We start from the raw sequence: 21,652 nt of genomic DNA, 5'->3' as shown, positions 1-21,652 counted from the left end.
CCAGACTGAACAGAGATCAGATAATTACATGGGCACCATTCCAGAGACTTGCTTTCAATTCCAGATTTTTATTAATTTAATTGTATTTGAATTCCACCAACTGCAGTGGTGGGGTTTGAACCAGTGTCCCCAGGGGATTAGCCTGGGCCTCTGGATTACTAGTTCAGTGACATTACCACCACAGCATTCCACAGCCAATATAATAGTTATGAAGTGTAATCACCGTTACATAGCCAAGTTCAGCAGCCTCTTTGCACATAGCAAGATCTGACAAACAATACTGTCAATCTGTTTTGGTGATGGTTGAAGGATAAGTATGGGGAAAACCCCCCTGCTGCTCTTTGAATAGTGATGTGGGATTTTTGAGAGGGTAGATGGGGCCTTGGTTTAAGGTCTTGCAGAAAGACAACACCTCCAGCAGTGTGGCAGTCCCTCATTACTGCACTGGAGTGCTAGCCTAGATTATGGACTCAATTTCTGGAGTGGGGCTTCATGACCCTCTGACTCAGGTGAGTGCGTTATCCAATGAGCCACGATAGAATTGTATTGTGGCACTTCCCCATGTCCTGTTAATGTAATGTGAGTATTTGTGGCAATCTCCGGTTCTAATCAGAAATTGCTTTGAATGCAAAATCCTTGTGTAGCACACTGATTAAATGATTTATGTACTCTTCCCCCTGGAGTCCTGTCGATGTGTGACCAGCAACTGGGAAATGTAAAGGAAAGATCTGGGGCAACACTCCACCTGTTTTACATTCTCTCTCATAGGTGTAACTTCCTCTTCTTGCCTCCCATTCATCCTTCACCCCAGACTGGACAGAGATCAGATAATTACATGGGGTTCACATGGGTCAGAATACAGGCTCTGCTCCTGCAGGGATGCATGTTAATGCTCCAAGTGGCAGCTTTGATCTCTGCTTTTTAATTTGTTTTAAATCCAGTTTAGGTGGTGTTGAACATTTTCCTCTGTCGCTCCCACCTTCAGTAATACAGGCAGGAGCAGGAGGAACAACTTCAAGCTGTTTACACACCTGCTGTTCAAATTCATTTGCCTTTTTCTTTTAATCAGATTTTCTGTGTAAGATCATTGTATCTGCACCCATGAAATGTATTTCATCGATAATAAATAGAAGCTTTCCAATGGGTAAAAGCATGTTGAAGGGCAGTGGTGTATTTCCTGCTCTGCATTGAGTGCGATGATCTTAGTTAGGCTGCAATTCACTCCAGCAGAAAGTGTCTGTGGGCCCCGGGTGGAGTTAGGATCAGGGTGAGCTGTTGTGTCCTGATGATCAGTTAGCTTGTGGACAGTTGCTGCTCGGGTCTCAGGTGCACAGATGAGGATGGGCACATTGGTGAGCTGTTTGAAAGGTTGGCATTGTACCCTGGAGGGTGAAAGTCGGCACCTCGCCTGACCATACCCCAGAAATGGAGAGAGTCGGCACCTCGCCTGACCATACCCAGGGGAGAGAGTCAGCACAGGCACGATGGGCCAAATGGCTGCCTCGTGCTGTATCATTCTGTGATTCTTTATGAACTAAGGAGAAGTTAACTAAATCCTTAATGTGCTTTTTTTTTCCCCCCTTCTTTTCAGTGAGCTCAGTGCCACGGGATATACCCAGCATCCTACAGTCGAAGCCGGAACTCACTCCTCAAAGTAAACCCCAGGCTTTCAGGCCCACTGCTCGAGATGAAACTGTTCATTCAAATTTTTATCCACAGAAAAGCTTTCCAGTTTCTGAAAGAGCCCATGTGAATGGAATGGAGCAGCCCCAGAAGCAAGCAGCCACAGCGTACAACCGCTTCACCCCAAAGCCGTACACAAGTGCCGCACGGCCCTTTGAACGCAAATTTGAGAGCCCAAAATTTGATCATAACCTCCTGCCTAGTGAACCTCAGACACAACCCAAGCCAGAGCCGCTGCCAAAAGCACTCGGCTCTCCCCAGCCTCCGGATGTCGACAGTGGCACTGACACATTCCCCAAGCCGTCTGACCACAGACCTAAATATCAGACAAATAACATCCACGCAATACCTAAAGCCATTCCTGTGAGGTAAGAGCCTGAAGTCACATTTGTGTAAAGAGTAGATGCTCTTGGGTGTTTGGAACTATTCTAATGTATTTTTTTTAGTATGACTTCAAAGAAGTCACACTGCAGTGTCCATGTAAATGTCTCAAATCAGTTTACGTGCATCTCATTGATTTAACTCCTGAAGTGCCAAACCTCAGCCACTTCAGTAACATGCTGGAATGTTGGAAAAGCAGCAAAAATAATTCATTGGAGGAGGGCCAATTTCAGTTTGGTGGGAACTGATCTGGCGCAGATAAATTGGAATCAAAGATTGGCAGGTAAAACTGTAGTTGAACAATGGGCTGCCTTTAAAGAGGAGATGGTTGGGTGCAGTTGAGGTATATTCCCACGAGTGGAAAAGTTAGGACAAACAAAGCCAGAGCTCCATGGATGACGAAAGAGACTAGAGTAAAATGAAGCAGAAAAAGAGAGGGTATGACAGATCTCAGGTTGATCATACAACTGAGAACCAGGCTGAACTTGGAAAGTTCAGAGGCGAAGTGAAAAAAGATATAAAAGCAGCAAGAAGAGAGTATGAGAAGAGACTAGCAATCAACATAAAAGGGAATCCAAAAGTCTTCCATAGGCATATAAATAGTAAAAGCATGCCACAAGGAAGAGTAGGGCCGATTAGGAGCTAAAACGGGTATTTACACATGGAGGCAGAAGGCATGCTGGGTAGTAAATGACAACTTTGCATCTGTCTTTACAAGGAAGAAGATGCTGCCAAAGTCGTAGTGAAAGAGGAGGTAGCTGAGACACTGGATGGGCTAAAAATTGATGGAGAAGTTGTCAGGCTGGCTGTACTTAAAGTTGATAAATCACCAGGACTGGATGAGATACATGCGAGGATATTGAGGGCAGTAAGGTGGAAATTGCAGAGATACTGGCCATTATCTTCCATCCTCCTTAGATACAGAAGTGGTGCCAGAGGACTGGAAAATTGCAAATATTACACCCTTGTTCTAAAAAGGGTATAAGGATAAGCCCAGCAACTACATGCCAGTCAGTTTAACCTTGGTTTCGAAAAACGATAATCTGGGACAAAATTAAAAGTCACTTGGATAAATGTGGATTCATTAAGAGAAGGCAGCACAGATTTGCTAAGGAAAAATCTTGTTTAACTAATTTGATTTGAGTTTTTCAGTGAAGTAACAAGAGAGGGTTGAAGAGGGTAATGCAGTTGATGTGATGTACATGGACTTCCAAAAGGCATTTGATAAAGTGTCGCATAACAGGCTTGCCAGCAGAGTTAAAGCCCATGGACTAAAAGGGACAGTGGCAGAATGGAAAAGAAGTTGGCTGAGTGACAGGAAACTGAGAGTAATGGTAAATGGTTGCTTTTCAGACTGGAGAAAAGTATATAATGGGGTTCCTCAGGGGTTGGTTTTGGGACCCCTGCTTTTCTTGATCAATATTAATGACCTAGACTTGGACACAATTTCAAAATTTGCAGATGACTCAAAACTTGGAAGTATTGTGAACTGTGAGGAGGATAGTGATAGATTTAAGAAGATATAGAGAGGCTGATGGAATGGACAGACATGTGGTAGATGGAATTTAATGCAGAGAGTATGAAGTGATACATTTTGGCAGGAAGAACGAGGAAAGGCAATACAAAATAAAGGATACAATTCCAGGGGGTGCAGGAGCAGAGAGACTTGGGGGAATCTGTGCACAAATCGTTAAGAATGGCAGGGCAGGTTGAGAAAGCAGTTTCTAAGGTATATGGAATCCTGGGCTTTATAAATGGAGGAATAGAGTACAAAAGCAAGGACGTTTTGGTGAACCTTTATAAAAGACTGGTTTGACCTCAGCTAGAGTATTGCATCTAATTCTGGGCACCACACTTCAGGAAGGATGTGCAAGTATTGGAGAAGGTGCAGAAAAGGTATATGAGAACGGTTCTGGAGATGAGAGAGTTCAGTTATGAGGATAGATTGGTGAAGCTCAGACTGTTTTCTTTGGAGAAGAGAAGGTTGATAGGAGATTTGATAGAGGTGATCAAAATCATGAGGGGTCTGGACAGAGTAGATGGCGAGAAACCGTTCCCATTGGTGGAAGGGTCGAAGACCAGAGGACTCCGATTTAAGGTGATTGGCAAAAGAAACAGAGGCGACATGAGGAAAACCTTTTTACCAGTGAGTGGTTAGGATCTGGAATACACTGCCTGAGAGTGGTGGAGGCAGATTCAATCTTGACTTTCAAAAGGAAATTGGGTAATAATCTGAAGAGATGATTTGCAGAGCTGGGGGGTGAAGTCGGGAGTGAGAGTCACTGAGCAGCTCATAGGAAGTGCTGCATGGACAGGACGAGCCGAATAGCCGCCTTCTGTGCTGTAAGCATTCTATGATTCTGTAGTGAGTACTGCAGGAAATGCTGACAAAAAATTTGTAGCTTTTCGTAGTCATTATGGCACAGAAGGAAGCCATTCAGCCCATCGAGTGTAGAGCAGTCCAGTCAGTCCCACCCTCTCTCTCTTTCCCCCCCACCATACACTATCCCCTGTAGCTCTGCAAGTTTATTTCCCTCAAGTGCCCATCCAATTTCTTTTTGAAATCATTGATCATCTCCACTTGCACCTCTCCCATCGGCAGCGAGTTCCAGGTCATTACCCACTGACTGTGGAAAAAAAAAAGTTCTTCCTCTCATCTTCCCTCTATTACTTGCCCAAAACCTTAATTCTGTGTCCCCTAGTTCTTATATGATCGGCTAATGGGAGCAGCTTTTCTTTGTCTACCTTATCTAAACCTGTCATAATATTGTACACCTGTATCAGATCTCCCCTCAACCTCCTTTGCTCCAAAGATAACAGTCACAGCTTTTCCAATCTAACCTTGAAGCTAAAATCCCTCATGCGAATATACAAATTAGGAACAGGAGTAGGCCATTTAGCCCCTTCGAGCCTGTTTCACCATTTAATAAGATCATGGCTGATCTGATTGCAGCCTTAACTCCACTTTCCCACCTACCCCCTTTGGCTCCCTTGTTGGTCAAGAATTTATCTACCTCTGCCTTAAAAATATTCAATGACCCTGCCTCCACTGCTCTCCAGGAAAGAGTGTTCCAAAGACTCTCAAACCTCTGAGAAAAATAATTTCTCCTCTGTCTTAAATGGACAACCCCTTGTTTTTAGCCTGTGTCCCCCAGTTCTAGCCTCTCCCACAAGGGGAAACATCCTTTCAGCATCCCTGAACCATTCTGGTAAATCTCCTCTGCACCCTCTCAAGGACCTTCACTTCCTTCCTAAAGTGTGGTGGCCAGAACTGGACACGGTACTCTAGTTGTGGCCTAATCAGAGCTTTATAAAGGTTCAGCATAACTTCCCTGCATTTGTACTCGGTACCTCTATTTATGAAGCCCAAGATCCCATATGCTTTGCTAATTGCTCTCTCAATATTTCCTGCCACCTTCAAAGATCTATGCATGTGAACCCCCAGGTCCCTCTGTCCCTGTACACTCTTCAGAACTAGGTCATCAATATAGATTGTAAGTAGCTGAGCCCCAGCACTGAACCTTGTGGCACTTTAGTAGTTGTAACCTGCCAACCTGAAAATGATCCGATTATTCATATTTCTGGTCATTTAACCAGTCCTCTGTCCATGCTGATATATTATGACGATCCCACAATTTTGTGTAACAGCCTTTCATGTGGCACCTTGTCAAATGCCTTTTAAAAATCTAAATATACCATCTCAACTGGCTCCCCTTTTATCTACGCTGTTAGTTGCATCTTTAAAAAAATCTAAGATAAGGCACAGTGGCGCAGTGGTTAGCACCGCAGACTCACAGCTCCAGCGACCCGGGTTCAATTCTGGGTACTGCCTGTGTGGAGTTTGCAAGTTCTCCCTGTGTCTGCGTGGGTTTCCTCCGGGTGCTCCGGTTTTCTCCCACATGCCAAAGACTTGCAGGTTGATAGGTAAATTGGCCATTATAAATTGCCCCTAGTATAGGTAGGTGGTAGGGAAATATAGGGACAGGTGGGGATGTGGTAGGAATATGGAATTAGTGTAGGATTAGTATAAATGGGTGGTTGATGGTCGGCACAGACTCGGTGGGCCGAAGGGCCTGTTTCAGTGCTGTATCTCTAAAATAAAAAAATAAAAATTTGTCCAGCACAATTTTCCTTTCATTAAACTATATTCACTCTGCCCAATCATATGATTTTCTAAATGCCCTGTTACCACTTCCTTAATAATAGATTCCAGCATTTTCCCCGACAACTGATGTCCGGTTTACTGGCCTGTACGTCCCCATTTTCTCTCTCTCTCTCTTATTCTTTCAAGGGATGTGAGTTGCCCTTGAGAAGGTGGTGGTGAGCTGCCTTCTTGAACTGCTGCAGTCATCTGGTATAGGTACGCCCACAGTGCTGTTAGAAAGGGAGTTCCAGCTTTTTGACCCAGTGACAGTGAAGGAACGGCGATACAGTTCCAAGTCCAGATGATGTGTGGCTTGGAAGGGAACTTGCAGGTGATGGTGTTCCCATGTGTCTGCTGCCCTTGTCTATCTTGATGGTAGAGGTCACAGATTTGGAGTTGCTGTTGAAGAAGGCTTGGTGAGTTGAATAGCAGTGTTACATTTGCTATCTTCCAATACACTGGGTCCATTCCAGAATCTGGGAAATTTTGGAAGATCACAATCAGTGATCACTATCTCTTCAACTACCTCTTCCTAGAACCCTAGGATGTAGGGCATCAGGTCCAGAGAATTTGTTGGTTTTTAGTCCCATTTAATTTCTCAAGTACCTTTTCTTTAGTAATATTAATTACTTGAAGTTCCTTATTCTCATTCAATCCTTGGTTCTCCACTATTTCTGGTATGGTTTTTATGTCTTAGTCTGTGAATACAGACACAAAATATTTGTTTAATATCTCTGCCATTTCTTTATTTCCTGTCACAATTTCTCCTGTCTCAGCCTCTGTGATCCATGTTTGCTTTTGCTACTCTCTTCCTTTACATATCCTGCGCAAAGTTCTTGCAGTCTGTTTTTATATTTTGTATATTATTTAAATGTATGCAGCATTTATAACAAGATGGATGAATTGGTGGCACAAATCGAAATAAATGAGTATGATGCAGACAAACATACGAAGCAGAAGTAGGCCACTCGGTCCCTCGAACCTGTTCCGCCATTCAATAAGATCATGGCTGATCTGATTGGACCCTCGACTCCACATTCCTGCCTACCCCCAATAACCTTTTACCCCCTTGCTTATCAAGAATATGAAATGATAGCCATTACAGAGACGTTGACCAAGGCTGGGATCAGGATATTCAAGGGTATTTGGCATTTTGGAAGGATAGGAAGAAAGGAAAAGGAAGTGGGTTAGCGAGAAATTATCTTGGCTCAGATGATCAGAGTGTAGAATCAGTTTGGGTGGAGATAAGAAATAGCAAAGAAAAGAAGTCACAGGTGGGAGTAATTTATAGCCTCCGAACAGTAGCTACACTGTAGAATAGAGTATAAATCACAAAATAGTGGGGGCTTGTAAGAAAGGTACTGCAATAATCATGAGCGATTTTAATCATATCAATTGGACGAATCAAAATGGCAAAGGTAGCTTGGAGGATGAGTTCATAGTGCGTTCAAGACTGTTTCTTTGAACAATACGTTCTGGAACCAACGCGGGAGCAGGCAATTTAGACCTGGTAATATTTGTTACGGATAGGTGGTAAGGGGTGTGGGTGTTTCCCACTGTTCACCTCCCAACTGACTGCAGTTGTGTTTTATTTAAAATGTTGAGTTAGCTCCTGAGTGTTTTTCGGGTCAAATAAACAGACAAGTTAAACAAAAGATAACTATTCCCAAAATGGTCCCAACCTCACTCATGCATACTTTCACTCACATACATACACAAGAATAGTTAGAGAGGAAATGGTTAAGTGGTTTATCGTGAGGTAGGTTTTCGTGGTTCATGGTAAACCTGTTGAATCTTCTCAGAAGGACAGTCTCTTTTAAAGGTGCAGGCCTGGATGTTTTGCACTTGTTCAGGTGTTGAGATTTATGGTAGTTAAAACTTCAGACTGAAGGTGGTGGTCACTCAGTTCTGAGCTGCAGCAAGTTGAAGTGTAGAATTAGCAGAAGGGCTTCTTCTTGCCTGGCTTGATCCTTCCACAGCACCTGGACTGTTTTCTGTGTTGTGATCTCTCCACTCTCTCCCCAGAGGACTACCTTTTAAGATCAAAATCCATCGCATTCGCCGTTGTGTTAGTTTACACATGGCCTTCTCCCCTGGTGTGACCATACAATGAACAAGAATGTGAAATCCCTGGCTATCTATTGATGTCTGGATGGGTACCATTCTGTTATGATGTGGCTACTTCACACCTTTTTCTCCGAAGACCCATTCAATTCAAGAATGTCAGTTTCTTGTCAGGATGGGTGTTGTTAACACCTCTTACTCTGGAATGTATCCTTTTGTCCTTTCAAGACAATGAGGCAGTTTCTGACTACACAGGCCAATCATCTGACCTTTGGCTGCCACCTTTGCAGCATATTGTCCACTTTTTCAAAGGAAAAGTCAATTTCAAAGACTCCACATGGAATAAAGTTTGTATCTTAAAAGTTAGGAACATATGTCTTTACTGGGCATGAAATGTAATGAGACAGGGTTAATTACTCTCATAGTGAAGGATCCTCTCGGCAAGAGTGATCATAACCTGATGGAATTTAACATTCAGTTTGAGGGTCAGAAATTTGGGTCTGAAACTCGTGTCCTAAACCTAAATAAGGGAAATGACAGGGGTATGAGGACAGAGTTGGCTCAAATGGACTGGGAAAATAGGTTAAAAGGTAAGACAATAGAGTAGCAATGGCAAGAGGATTTAAGAGGATATTTCATAACTCTCAACAAGGATATATTCCATTGAGAAAGAAAGACTCTGAGAAGGATGCATCATCTGTGGCTAACCAAGGAAGTTAAGGATGGTATCAGATTGAAAGAAAAAGCATACGTTAGAATGAGTAGTGGTAGCCCAGAAGCTTGGGAAAATTTTAGAAACTAGCAAAGGATGACAAAAAGAAAATAGAGGGAGAAATTAAAGTATGAGAATAAACTAGTAAGAAATATAAAAACAAACAGTAAAAGCTTCTACAAATATATAAAAAGGAAAAGAGTAGCTAAAGTAGTCATAGAGTTTTACAGCACAGAAACAGGCCCTTCGGCCCATCGTGTCTGTGCTGGCCATCAAGCACCTAATTATTCTAATCCCATATTCCTGCACTTGGCCCCTTGGCCTTGTATGCTATGGCATTTCAAGTGTTCATCTAAATACTACTTAAATGTTGTGAGGGTTCCTGCCTCTACCAGCTCTTCAGGCAGTGCGTTCCAGATTCCAACCACCCTCTGAGTGAAAAGAAATTTCCTCAACTCCCCTCTAAACCTCCTGCCCCTTACCTTAAATCTATGCCCCCTTGTTATTGACCCCTCCGCTAAGAGAAAATGTTTCTTCCTATCAATGCCCCTCATAATTTTGTATACCTTAATTATGTCCCCCCTCAGTCTTCTCTGCTCTAAGGAAAACAACCCTCGCCTTTTCAGTCTCTCTTTATAGCTGAAATGCTTCAGCCCAGGCAACATCCTGGTGAATCTCTTCTGCACCCTCTCCAGTGCAGTCACATCCTTCCTATAGTGTGGTGCCCAGAACTCTACACAGTGCTCCAGCTGTGGCCTAACTAGCATTTTACACAGCTCCATCATAACCTCCCTGCTCTTATATTCTATACCTCGGCTAATAAAGGCAAATATCCCAAATGCCTTCCTAACCACCTTATCTACCTGTGCTGCTGCCTTCAGTGATCTCTGGACAAGTACACCAAGGTCCCTCTGACTCTCTGTACTTCCTAGGGTCCTACCATCCATTGTATATTCCCTTGCCTTGTTAGTCCTCCCAAATGCATCACCTCACACTTCTCAGGCTTAAATTCCATTTCCCACTGCTCCGCCCATCTTACCAGCCCATCGATATCGTCCTGTAATCTAAGGCTTTCCTCCTCACTATTTACGACACCACCAATTTTCGTGTCATCTGCGAACTTACTGATCATACCTCCTATATTCACGTCTGAATCATTAATGTACACAACAAACAGCAAGGGTCCCAGCACCGATCCCTGCGGTACACCACTGGTCACAGGCTTCCACTCACAGAAACAACCCTCGACCATCACCCTCTGCCTCCTGCCACTAAGCCAATTTTGGTTCCAATTTGCCAAATTGCCCTGGATCCCATGGGCTCTTACCTTCTTAACCAATCTCCCATGCGGGACCTTATCAAAAGCCTCACTGAAGTCCATGTAGACTACATCAACTGCTTTACCCTCATCTACACATCTAGTCACCGCCTCGAAAAATTCGATCAAGTTATTTAGACACGCTCTCCCCCTGACAAAGCCATTCTGACTATCCCTGATTAATCCCTGCCTCTCCAAGTGGAGATTAATCCTGTTCCTCAGAATTTTTTCCAATAGTTTCCCTACCATTGATGATAGACTCACCGGCCTGTAATTACCTGGTTTATCCCTGCTACCCTTCATGAATAATGGTACCACATTCACTGTCCTCCAATCCTCTGGTACCTCTCCTGTGGCCCGAGAGGATTTGAAAATTTGTGTCAGAGCCCCTGCAATCTCCTCCCTTGCCTCACATAACTGCCTGGAATACATCTCATCTGGGCCTTGGAATTTATCTACTTTTAAACCCGCTAAAACAGCTATTACTTCCTCCCTTTCAATGCTAATATGTTCAAGTATATCACAATTCCCCTCCCTGATCTCTACACCTACGGCATCCTTCTCCATAGTGAACACAGATGAAAAGTAATCATTTAAAAACTCACCTATGTCCTCCGGCTCCACACACACATTGCCACCTTGGTCCCTAATGGGCCCTACTCTTTCGCTGGTTATCCTCTTGCCCTTAATATACTTATAAAATGCCTTAGGATTTTCCTTTATCTTGCCTGCCAGTGTTTTTTCATGTCCCCTCTTTGCTCTCCTAATTACTTTTTTAAGTACCCCCCCCCCCCACCCCTACACTTTCTATACTCCTCTAGTGCCTCTGCTGTTTTCAGTCCTCTGAATCTGCCCTAAGCCTCCTTTTTTTCTTCCTGATCCAATCCTCTATATCCCTTGACATCCAGGGTTCCCTAGACTTGTTGGTCCTACCCTTCACCTTAGCGGGTACATGTTGGCTCTGAACTCTCACTATTTCCTCTTTGAATGACTCCCACTGATCTGATGTAGACTTTCCTACAAGTAGCTGCTCCCAGTCCACTTTGGCCAGATCCTGTTTTATCATATTGAAATCAGCTTTCCCCCAATTCAGTATCTTTATTTCTGGTCCGTCTTTGTCCTTTTCCATAATTACCTTAAATCTTACAGTTATAGTCACTATCCCCGAAATGTTCCCCCTTCTACTACTTGTCCGGCTTCATTCCCTAGGATTATGTCCAGTGCTGCCTCTTTCAAAGATGTGTGTCAATACACCCCAGGTCTCCTTACACCCGCTTTAAAATTGTACCATTTCATTTATATTGCCTCCCCTCGTTCTTCCTACCAAAATATATAATTTTGCACATCTGTATTCAATTTTGTCTGTCTTGTATCTGCTCGTTACACCAGTCTATGTTGTCCTCCGCTGTTTGACATTTGAGTTTCGTGTTATCTGCAGACTTAGATATAGCCAAGTTTATATCTATATATTAAAGTCCAGGCCATTAATATATATTGAAGAGCAATGATCTTCATAGGAGCCCCTGGGGAACACCACTATATACTTTCCTGCAGTCAGAAAAGTAACTTCACATAGTCACTCCCTTTAACCCCATGGGCTTCAATTTTGCTCACATATCTATTATGTGGCACTGCATCAAATACCTTTGGAAAGTCCATATACACATTAACTGTGCTTCCCTCATAGGAACAGGAGTAGGCCATTTCGCCCCGAGAGCATCTTCTGCCATTCACTGAGATCATGGCTGATATGCGACCTAACTCCATATAAGAACTAGGAGCAGGAGTAGGCAATTCAGCCCCTTGAGCCTGCTCCGCCCTTCAATATGATCATACCTGCATTTGCCACATATCCCTTAATACCTTTGGATAACAAACTTTATCAATCTTTGATTTATAATTGAAATTACATCAATTGCTGTTTGAGAGAGAGTTCCAAACTTCTACCACTCCTGTGCGTAGAAGTGTTTCCTAATTTCACTCCTAAAATGTCTGGCTCTAATTTTTAGACTATGCCCCCTAGTCCTAGACTCCTCAACCAGCAGAAATAGTTTTTCTCTATCTACCCCATTTGTTCCCCTTAATATCTTGAAAACTTCGAACAAATCGCCCCTTCCAAATTTGTATAACTGAAGCATGACCTCTACCCCTTGTATTCTAGTCCTCAAGATATAAAGGCCAGCATTCCAATAGCCTTTTTGATTATTTTCTGTTCCTGTTCATCACATTTTAATAATCTATGCACCTAGATCCATAAGTCTCATCATTTAGAAAGTGCCTGTTCTATCCTTGTTAGGCCCAAAGTGGATGACTTCACATTTGCCTACACTGAAATCCATTTGCCACAGTTTGGCCCAATCACTTAATCTGCCAATATCTTTTTGTAATTTTATGCTTCCATCTACACTGCTTACAATGCGCCTATCTTTATATAATCGGAAAATTTGAATATGTAGCGTTCTATCCCATCATCTTAAGACATTAATCAGTACAGTGAATAGTTGAGGCCCCGACACAGATTCTTGCGAAACACCACTGGTCATATCCTGCCAATTAGAGTACCTACCCGTTATTCCTACTGTCTTGCTGCTCAACCAATTTCCAAACATGGTCAGTAATTTGCCCTCAATTCCATGAGCTTTAACTTTAGCTAACACTGTCTTCTGATGGACTTTATCAAATGCCTTCTCCCTCTCCGCTTTATTTGCCTTATGCCAAGGCAGCTTGTCCCAGAGGGTGATGTCTCTACTCTGTTACAAATCCTTTGAAACTGTTTGGGAATGTCTTGGAGCTGCTGCTAAGGGATATAGAGCAGTCTGCAAAGCCCCTGTACTTGCCCACTTGGGTGACAATCAGCTCTCCAGAACTGAAGCTCTTGGATTTGGCGAGTGCAAAATTGCAACTGAAAGTGTACAACAAAATGTTCTTGAAGCTTTGATAAATAACAAACTGCAGAAAAGAAATCAAACAAACAAAAAGTAGCTGGAGAAACACAGCAAGTCAGTCAGCATCTGTGTAGAGTGTAAACCAGTTAATGTTTTGGCTGTGGGCCCTTGATCAGAAGGAGCTCTGATGGTGTGTTTTCCCTCCATACATGGTGACTGGCCTATATCACGTTTTGTTCTCTAAGTTCTTGACTAGTTGTTGCAGTGCTAACTGACTTGCTCTTTCTCAGTCCTAGTGCATTGGATGATGATGATGATGATGATAGTCACACGGTAGTTGCAACAGCTCGGGGGATTTTTGACAGCAATGGTGGTGTGCTCAGCTCTGTCGAAACTGGAGTTAGTATCATCATTCCAAAGGGAGCCATTCCTGAGGGAGTGGAACAGGAAATCTACTTTAAGGTCTGCAGAGACAACAGTATCCTCCCTCCCTTGGACAAGGAGAAAGGTGAGAACTAGCTTTCCCTCCTGAAATGGTTCATTAATCTTTATTTGACACTATCCTGTAAATTTATATATTTGTGCCTCTGCAGAACGATTTGGAATGACTAACAAGTTGCCAAAAGCTGTCTGTCTCAGGTGACCATCCTGGGCGTTCCTTAACAGATAGCTTAATTCAAAATGAATGAAGCAATATGAGCATTGCCGAGCTGCACCAGGCAGGATCAGTAAATCAATCTAGTAACATGGACTGCTAGAACTTTATCAAAAGTTGATTAGCAAAAAAAACCAAATTTTGAAAATGTGGGGTTTGCGGGGAGTTTTGAGAGTGCAGATTCCCTGTGGTTAATAGAGAGGTTGTTCTGAAAGTAATGCGAACTGTTTACTGACCGTTTCGATGAATGAAGCAGGCTAGCCGGAGAAAGTGACCAGCAGTTTGCTTGCATGTGTCTTCATTTGGATGTTTTGGTTGTAGAGTTTTCAGCCTTATGAGATACAGTAATGAATGGCTGTTAGTGTACACTGTTCTGTAACTTGAAGAGTAATCATTGTGTTGCAGGACTGTGATAGCAAAATAAGCTTGAAAATGTATTTTTTTTAACAATGCATTTGTTCATTTCTCTTGCTGTTGATCACAGATGTTTTCTGAAACACTTGGCCCATACTAAACAAATGAACGTGAACAATGTTCTATATGATTATTAATGCTTCCCTTTTGAAAGTTGCCATTGGAGTTTATTTTTATAAGATGGGGGTTGGACCTCGTGGGCTGGAGTTTGGTGTTTCCTTATTGTCAGCAACGTGACAGGTTCTACATGGTTTGTAAAAGAAACACTTGAATTTATGTAGTGCCTTTCACGACCTTAGGATGTTTCAAGTGCTTTACAGCCAATCAAATACTTTTGAAGTATAATCATTGTAATAAAGTGGGAAACACGGCATCCATCTCAAACAAGCGAGAATCTAGCCATCTCCCCTTGATGTTCGATGGCATTACCATCGCTGAATTCCCCACTGTCAACATCCTGGGGTCACCATTGACCAGAAACTGAACTGGACCAGCCACATAAATGCTGTGACTACAAGAGCAGGTCAAAGGCTGGAAATTCTGTGATGAATAACTGATCTCCTCACTCCCCAATGCATGTCCATCATCTATAAGGCTCAAATCAGGAGTGTGATGGAATACTCTCCACTTGCCTGGATGGGTGCAGCTCCAACGACACTCAAGAAGCTTGACACCATCCAGGACAAACCAGCCAGCTTGATTGGCACCCCATCCACCACCTTCAACATTGACTCCCTCCACCACCGATGTACAGTGGCAGCAGTGTGTACCGTCTGCAAGATGCACCGCAGCAATGCACCAAGGCTCCTTAGACAGCACCTTCCAAACCCGCGACCTCTAGAAGGACAAGGGCAGCAGATGCATGGGAACACCACCACCTGCAAGTTCCCCTCCAAGCCACACACCATACTGACGTGGAACTATATCGCCGTTCCTTCACAGTCGCTGGGTCAAGATCCTAGAACTCCCTTCCTAACAGCACCGTTGGTGTACCAACACCCCAAGGACTGCAGCGGTTCAAGAAGGCAGCTCACCACCACCTTCTCAAGGGCAATCAGGGATGGGCAATAAATGCTGGTCTGGCCAGCGACGCCCACGTTCCATTAATGCATTTTTAAAAATCCAATTTGCTAATGGTGGTGTTCCCATGCATCTGCTGCCCTTGTCTTTCCAGACGATAGAGGTCGTGAGTTTGGAAGCTGCTGTCGAAGAAGCCTTGGTGAGTTGCTGCAGTGCATTTTGTAGATGGAACACAGGCTGCCACTGTGCACCGGTGGTGATGGGAGCGAATGTTGAAGGTGGTGGATGGGGTGCCAATCAGGCGGGCTGCTTTGTCCTGGATGGTGTTGAGCTTCTTGAGTCGTGTTGGAGCTGCACCCGTCCAGGCAAGTGGAGAATATTCCATCACAGCAACCTCCCCAAACACCAATGAGACTAATGACTAGGTAGTCTGTTTGAGGGATAGATATTGCCCAGGCCTGCAAAATCACCTGCTCTTAAAATTAGTTCCCATGGGATCTCTCTCTTCCACGTGAGGGGGCAGACAAGGCCTCAGTTTATCGTCTTGTCTGAAAATGACACCTCAGACAGTGCTGCACTCTTAGAATATGGGCTCAAGTATCTAGAGTGCAATATTATTCCGCTTTATGGAACTTTGTTTAAGCGGGTGGCCAGTTGCAATATGCTAAGCTGAAAGGATAGGAATGTTTTTACAGAGGGCCATGTGTTAACTTTGCTTCCCAAGAAATTAACCTTAGTAGTTAGTGGCCAACAGCAGGGGTGATGTGCAGATTTGAGAGGCAGATGTGTAAAAGGTCCGGAGGAGGAGAATCCTTAGTTACAGCTAGGTTCCAGCAACAGGAAAGCTAACTGGCAGGAAGAGAGACTTTGTGATGAGTGAGTGAACCATTATTGGTTCTCAGAGGACCAGTTCTTTGTAGATTTGCTCACCTACAGAAACTTTTTCCAGTGGTGCAGATTGCCTGGTTAGTCCAGTTTTGTAATTGCAGAGGATGTTGGAAATGCACAGCAGGTCACACACTATCTGAAGGAGAAAGACCAGCTTAAGGTTTCGGGTGAGAGCCTTCAGCAGAGCTGTTTTGAAAGTTCTCACCTGAAGCATTAACCTATCTCTCTTTTTAATGCTCATTGCCCTGCTGTTCGTCTACAGGGGAGGCGGTGGCATAGTGGTAACATCACTGGACAAGTAATCCAGAGGCCCAGGCTAGTGCTCAGGACATGGGTTCAAATTCCACCGCGGCAGATGGTGAAATTTGAATTCAATTAATAAATCTGGAATTAAAAGCTAGTCTAATGGTGATCATGAAACCATTGTCAATTGTTGTAAAAACCCATCTGGTTCACTAATGTCCTTTTGGGAAGAAATCTGTTGTCCTTACCTGGTCTGGCCTACATGTGACACCAGACCGACGGCAATGTGGTTGACTCTTAAATGCCCTCTGAAATGGCCTACTCAGTTCAAGGGCAATTAGGGATGAGCAATAAATGCTGCTCTAGCCAGCGACGCCCGCATCCCATGAACGAATAAAAAAGTCTCTTTTTCAGACTTGCAGCACTATTTTCTGCTCTAGTTCTAGTGCGTTGATCTGTTTGTCATTTCTCTCCTAGGTGAAACGCTTCTCAGCCCACTGGTGATGTGTGGACCTCATGGCTTGAAGTTCCTGAAGCCTGTGGAGCTGCGCTTGCCTCACTGTGCGTCTATGACTCCAGATGGTTGGTCTTTTGCTCTAAAATCCTCCGACTCCTCGTCGGGTATGCTTCTTTCTCTCTCTCTCTCTCTCTCTCTCTTCTACCACCCCCTCTCTCTCTCTCTCGGGTCAGGTGTGGCTCTGCAGTGCTTTGCCTGCCTTGTATTCAAGGTTTATATAGGATGTGGTTAATTTGCATTGTTTAATTTCCTTTGCCTAGTGTCAGCTCCCTTCATTTTACTCCAGAGATCAGGTCCATTCAGTGAACGAATGTTGTGCACTTGCGATTGCTTCAGCTTCTGTGTCAGATAATCAATGCCTCCTGATTTTAAAAGAACAGCAGAAAATAATTTAATATAAAGTTTAATTTCTGAATGCTCCTGCTATTAAATCAGTTGTTACTCATGGTGTTATACATTCAGACTTGGGCTGATAAGTGGCAAATAACATTCACGCTATACAAGTGCCAGGCAATGATTATCTCCAAAAAGAGAGAATCTAACCATCTCCCTTTGATCAACGGCATACCATTGCTGAATCCCCCACCATCGGCATCCTGGGGTTACCAATGACCAGAAACTTAGCTGAACCGGTCATATAAATACTGTAACTACAAGAACAGGTCAGAAGCTGGGAATTCTGTGGTGAGTAACTCGTCTCCTGATTCCCCAAAGCCTTTCGACCATCTACAAGGCACAAGTCAGGAGTGTGATGGAATACTCCGCACTTGCCTGGATGAGTGCAGATTCAACAACACTCAGGAAGCTCACCACCATCCAGGACAAAGCAGCCCACTTGGTTGGCACCCCATCCACCACCTTCAACATTCACTCCCTTCACCGGCGCACTGGCAGCAGTGTGTGCCATCTATGAGAAGCACTGCAGAAATTCACCAAGGCTCCTTCGACAGCACCTTCCATGACCTCTACCCAGGAGCAAAAGAGATTAAGGGAAGATTTGAGAGAGGTGTACAAGATTATGACAGGCTCAGATAAGGTACACAAGGAAAAACTATTCCTATTAACTGATGGTACAAGGACTAGAGGGCACAGATTGAAGGTTTTGGGCAAGAGATGCAGCAGAAATGTGAGGAAGAACTTTTTTATGCAGCGGGTGTTGATGACCAGGAACCTGCTGTTCACGAGAGTGGTGGAAGCGGAAACAATCAGTGATTTAAAAAGAAATTTGGATTGGCACTTGAAGGAAATAAACTTGCAGGGCTATGGGAATTGAATGGGGGAGTGGGACTGACTGAATAGCTCCGAGGAGAGCCGGCATGGACTCAGTGGGCCAAAAGGCCTCCTTCTGTGCTGCAAATAACTTTGACTCTCTGACTCTACCACCTAGAAGATAAAGGAAAACAGACGCATAGGAACACCACCAGCAAATTCTTCTCCAAGCCACACACCATCCTGACTTGGAACTGTATCGCCGTTTCTTCGCTGTCACTGGGTCAAAAACCTGGAATTCCCTTCCTAACAGCACTGCAGATGTCCCTGCACCACATGGACTGCGGCAGTTCAAGGCAGTGGCTCACCACCACCTTCTCGAGGGTAATTAAGGATGGGCAACAAATGCTGGCCTGGCCAGTGACACTCCCATCCAAGGAAGAATTAAACAAAAAGCTGCAGTTTTGCTGATGCAACCAACAGTGGAGATTACACAGAACTTATCCACCTTTTGTATAACTTGTGATCAGAGACTTACTGTTACACAAGAATCACAGGGTTCTTAACTCTGTAGATCCTTGTGATTTGGCACTGGTTGGACTTGAGGGTTGTGGTGAAATAATTTCACTGGGAAGGGTGGTGTGTGTGGGAAGTGGTCAGCCTGGCAATGGGACGGGGGTGGGGGAGGGAAGAGGGTAGTGGTGGGGAATACTGGATCAAGTTAGGAGAGGTTTACGTTTACAGGATTGAGGAGCACTGGGGAATGGGTGGGGAGCGCTGGATGCGTCTGGAAGGGTGGCCATGGGGGATGGAAGTGGTTGGTTCGGCAGTTGGTGGTGAAGGAAATGTGGGAACTTTTACCCCAGCGTGTAGCTGAAGAGAGACATTTCAGTTCAGTAAGCCTCATGTTGTATGGCTTGATGGACCCTAATGTTTCTGACATTCTGTTTCACCTGGTGACTAGCATATTGTAAGTTGTAGCACTGATGGGCATCTATCAAATTGGAAGCTTACTGAGAAATGTTGTACTTTGATCTGAGCATCATTTAACATCAGCTGATGAATTGGCCTGAATTAGTTTAACGAACACACTCTGGTTTTGTTTGAATCATTGTTCGTCATTGAATCCATCTTCTCCCAAAGGTTTTCTCTGTCTTGTCTCCATGTAGCATTTGAGGGTCTGATCCATTGCATGGCCCTCTAACACTGCTAGCTGTCTTACCACAAGCATGTTCAGGAAGAACAAGGATCGAGCTGCCTCCAACTCAGACATGGCTAAGTTGTGCTCTAAACCTGTACCTTCCCTGATCACTCGATTAATCTTGCACAAGTTATGATTAAATTATTTGTTAGTTATTAAAACCTCCTCTAGCAGTCTCTGCCTGAATTCTTTGGCTATGTTCTTTGGAAGTGCTGATGCTGACTATGTCTCTGCTCCTTTTGCTTGTTCATAACCAACTCAGCCTCAACTTTCCTGTTTTATAAAACTTACTGCCAAAGCTCACTTTTTCAAAGAATTGGCATGCAACGTGGAATGTTTATGTATTAAATATTAACATTGCTCTACTTATTGAGAATACAGAAATCAATTTGTGGATGATAATTCAGTTCCTGTAGTTTAATGGTTCTGTGAAACCATGAAGAAACTGTTTAATTCTACTTTTAAACAGTTTCTCAACAAGCTGGAAAAATCCTCAAAAGTAAAATATTTGGGTAATTGATCTTATCTCAAAGCTGACTGTTAGTTTAATTGGAGCCTGATCATGGCTATCGGAAGTAGAATGCTCCCCAGAATTTGGAATGCGGTCTAAATGGGCTAGTACGTTGTATCTAGCCCATGCTGTACCTGCTTTGGGCGTGCTGATGGGTGACAAAAGTAGAAAATGTTTCATTGACCAATGCTAACATCCCTCCTTTCCCTACGTGAAGCTGTTGCTTTGATAAACTAAATGATTCTTTTCTTTCTTCCAGGTGATCCTAAGAGCTGGCAGAACAAATCTCTCCCTGGAGACCCCAATTACCATGTGGGAACAAACTGTGTTTCGGTCCTGATTGATCACTTTTAAAGGTGGAAGTGGGTGATTGACAGTTTTGCTAGGATTCCTAGCCAGTGGGTGGAACACAGATTTAAACAATAATCTGTCTTCACACAATCAGAGATGAGGTTTTAGGACAACCAAAAATGCAAATACTCACATTCTAAGTGCTGTGAATGGAATTGCAGATGAGCTTGCAATGACATGGCAAGTCTAAACTGTAAAGTTTCCCCAGTTTCCGTGTTAACCAGCGGGGATGCCTTACCCTTAGTATTTGTAGCTATCATTTAAAATACTAAATAGATTTTTTACATACTATAACTTTACAGCCTTTACATGTTTATATAGGTAACCATATCCTAGTTCAAATGTAGAACTTACTTTTCTATGTCCTTTAGTTATGAAAAGATGTTTGTCTTTGAGTGAGTTGGTTGGCAGGGACTTTCGAATGAGTAACGGTTGGGTGTCCTGCTGTGCTGTGGGATTGGTAGAAAAGTCGCTGAGACCTGTGGCTGTACATAAACCCTGATATTGCCTTGGAGCTCGGTTTGTAAATTAACATTTTTTATGTCTTATTTTGTATAAAACAAAAGTGAAAAGAACTTTCTAAAGAGGATCTTTATATTCTGTTGCCATGGGGCCTTTTGAGCAGTTGTATAATTTACAGCAATAAAATCAACATTTACAACTTTAAAAAAATCATTAAAGTTTTTACAGCTTTGTAATAATGTTGCTGTGTTCTTTGAGAATGACTTGTTTTGTCTGTGTAAAGGCACTGGGTCCTTTATATTTTAAGGCAATGTTTGGGAATGCTGGAGTGCAATGAGTGGGATCTTTGCAAAGTATCTTTGGATAAAGTGACAAGTTACTGTACTATGTGCCCCAAAGTGTATTTTTGTACTAATAGACGATTTATTCTGGCACAGCAGTACGTGGTTTGCTGGGGATTCTAACACGGCTTCTGTTAATCACTTCATCATCATTGATGTGTGGCTGACATATTTCCTGCAATTACTTCAAACTACACATTTCTAAATATACCACTATTATTGAATAAAATAATTTTTAAAATATCAAATCTAGTCTTTTGTTTGTCTGATCTATTCATGCCGACCTTGTTTCTCCTCTCCTGAAGGCAGACTGTCACTGGGGTAAGTTTCCATGGATGCCAGCTGCCCTCCCAGTGGCAAGACCACACAGCGGGCTGCACCAGACGTTTAGACTGTCCAGTCGTCCGAGCTGTACCCAGTGTTACGACCGAGGCGGGACGAGTGCACTGTTTATTCTCATTCCATTTCTCCACAGGTCACAACATATATTTAAGTTTTTTCCCACTTACTGATACGGTCAATCATAGACTCTATTTTTATCCCAGAATAAAACCCATCAACCAGGTTTCTTTAATAAACAACAAAATTCAGTTTATCATAAAACAAGTCTTAGCCAATAATAAAGTAAAGCATAAACACAAATTGAAATATTA

The 21,652-nt window shown here is 43.3% G+C and overlaps 1 protein-coding gene across 8 annotated transcripts in view; it reads left to right on the top strand.

The window, feature by feature from the left end:
* tjp1a (tight junction protein 1a) overlaps positions 1-21,218 on the top strand; it is a 250,381-nt gene extending 229,163 nt beyond the window's left edge. For 5 of the 8 annotated variants that reach the window (XM_068015684.1, XM_068015686.1, XM_068015682.1 and 2 more), the window contains 4 exons: positions 1,592-2,051; positions 13,478-13,695; positions 16,885-17,028; positions 20,105-21,218. In XM_068015684.1, the coding sequence (XP_067871785.1) occupies positions 1,592-2,051; positions 13,478-13,695; positions 16,885-17,028; positions 20,105-20,199 (917 nt within the window). In that variant the 3' untranslated portion in view covers positions 20,200-21,218. The remainder of the gene's footprint in view (positions 1-1,591; positions 2,052-13,477; positions 13,696-16,884; positions 17,029-20,104) is intronic. The other 3 variants (XM_068015688.1, XM_068015685.1, XM_068015683.1) reach the window with 2 other exon arrangements.
* Positions 21,219-21,652: the final 434 nt, after the last annotated feature.

The sequence above is a fragment of the Heterodontus francisci genome, chromosome 35 (genome assembly GCF_036365525.1).
Source record: "Heterodontus francisci isolate sHetFra1 chromosome 35, sHetFra1.hap1, whole genome shotgun sequence".
NCBI classification, from domain to species: domain Eukaryota; kingdom Metazoa; phylum Chordata; class Chondrichthyes; order Heterodontiformes; family Heterodontidae; genus Heterodontus; species Heterodontus francisci.
Note: the sequence above shows the minus strand (reverse complement) of the source record. Positions and strands in the feature narration are given on the sequence as shown.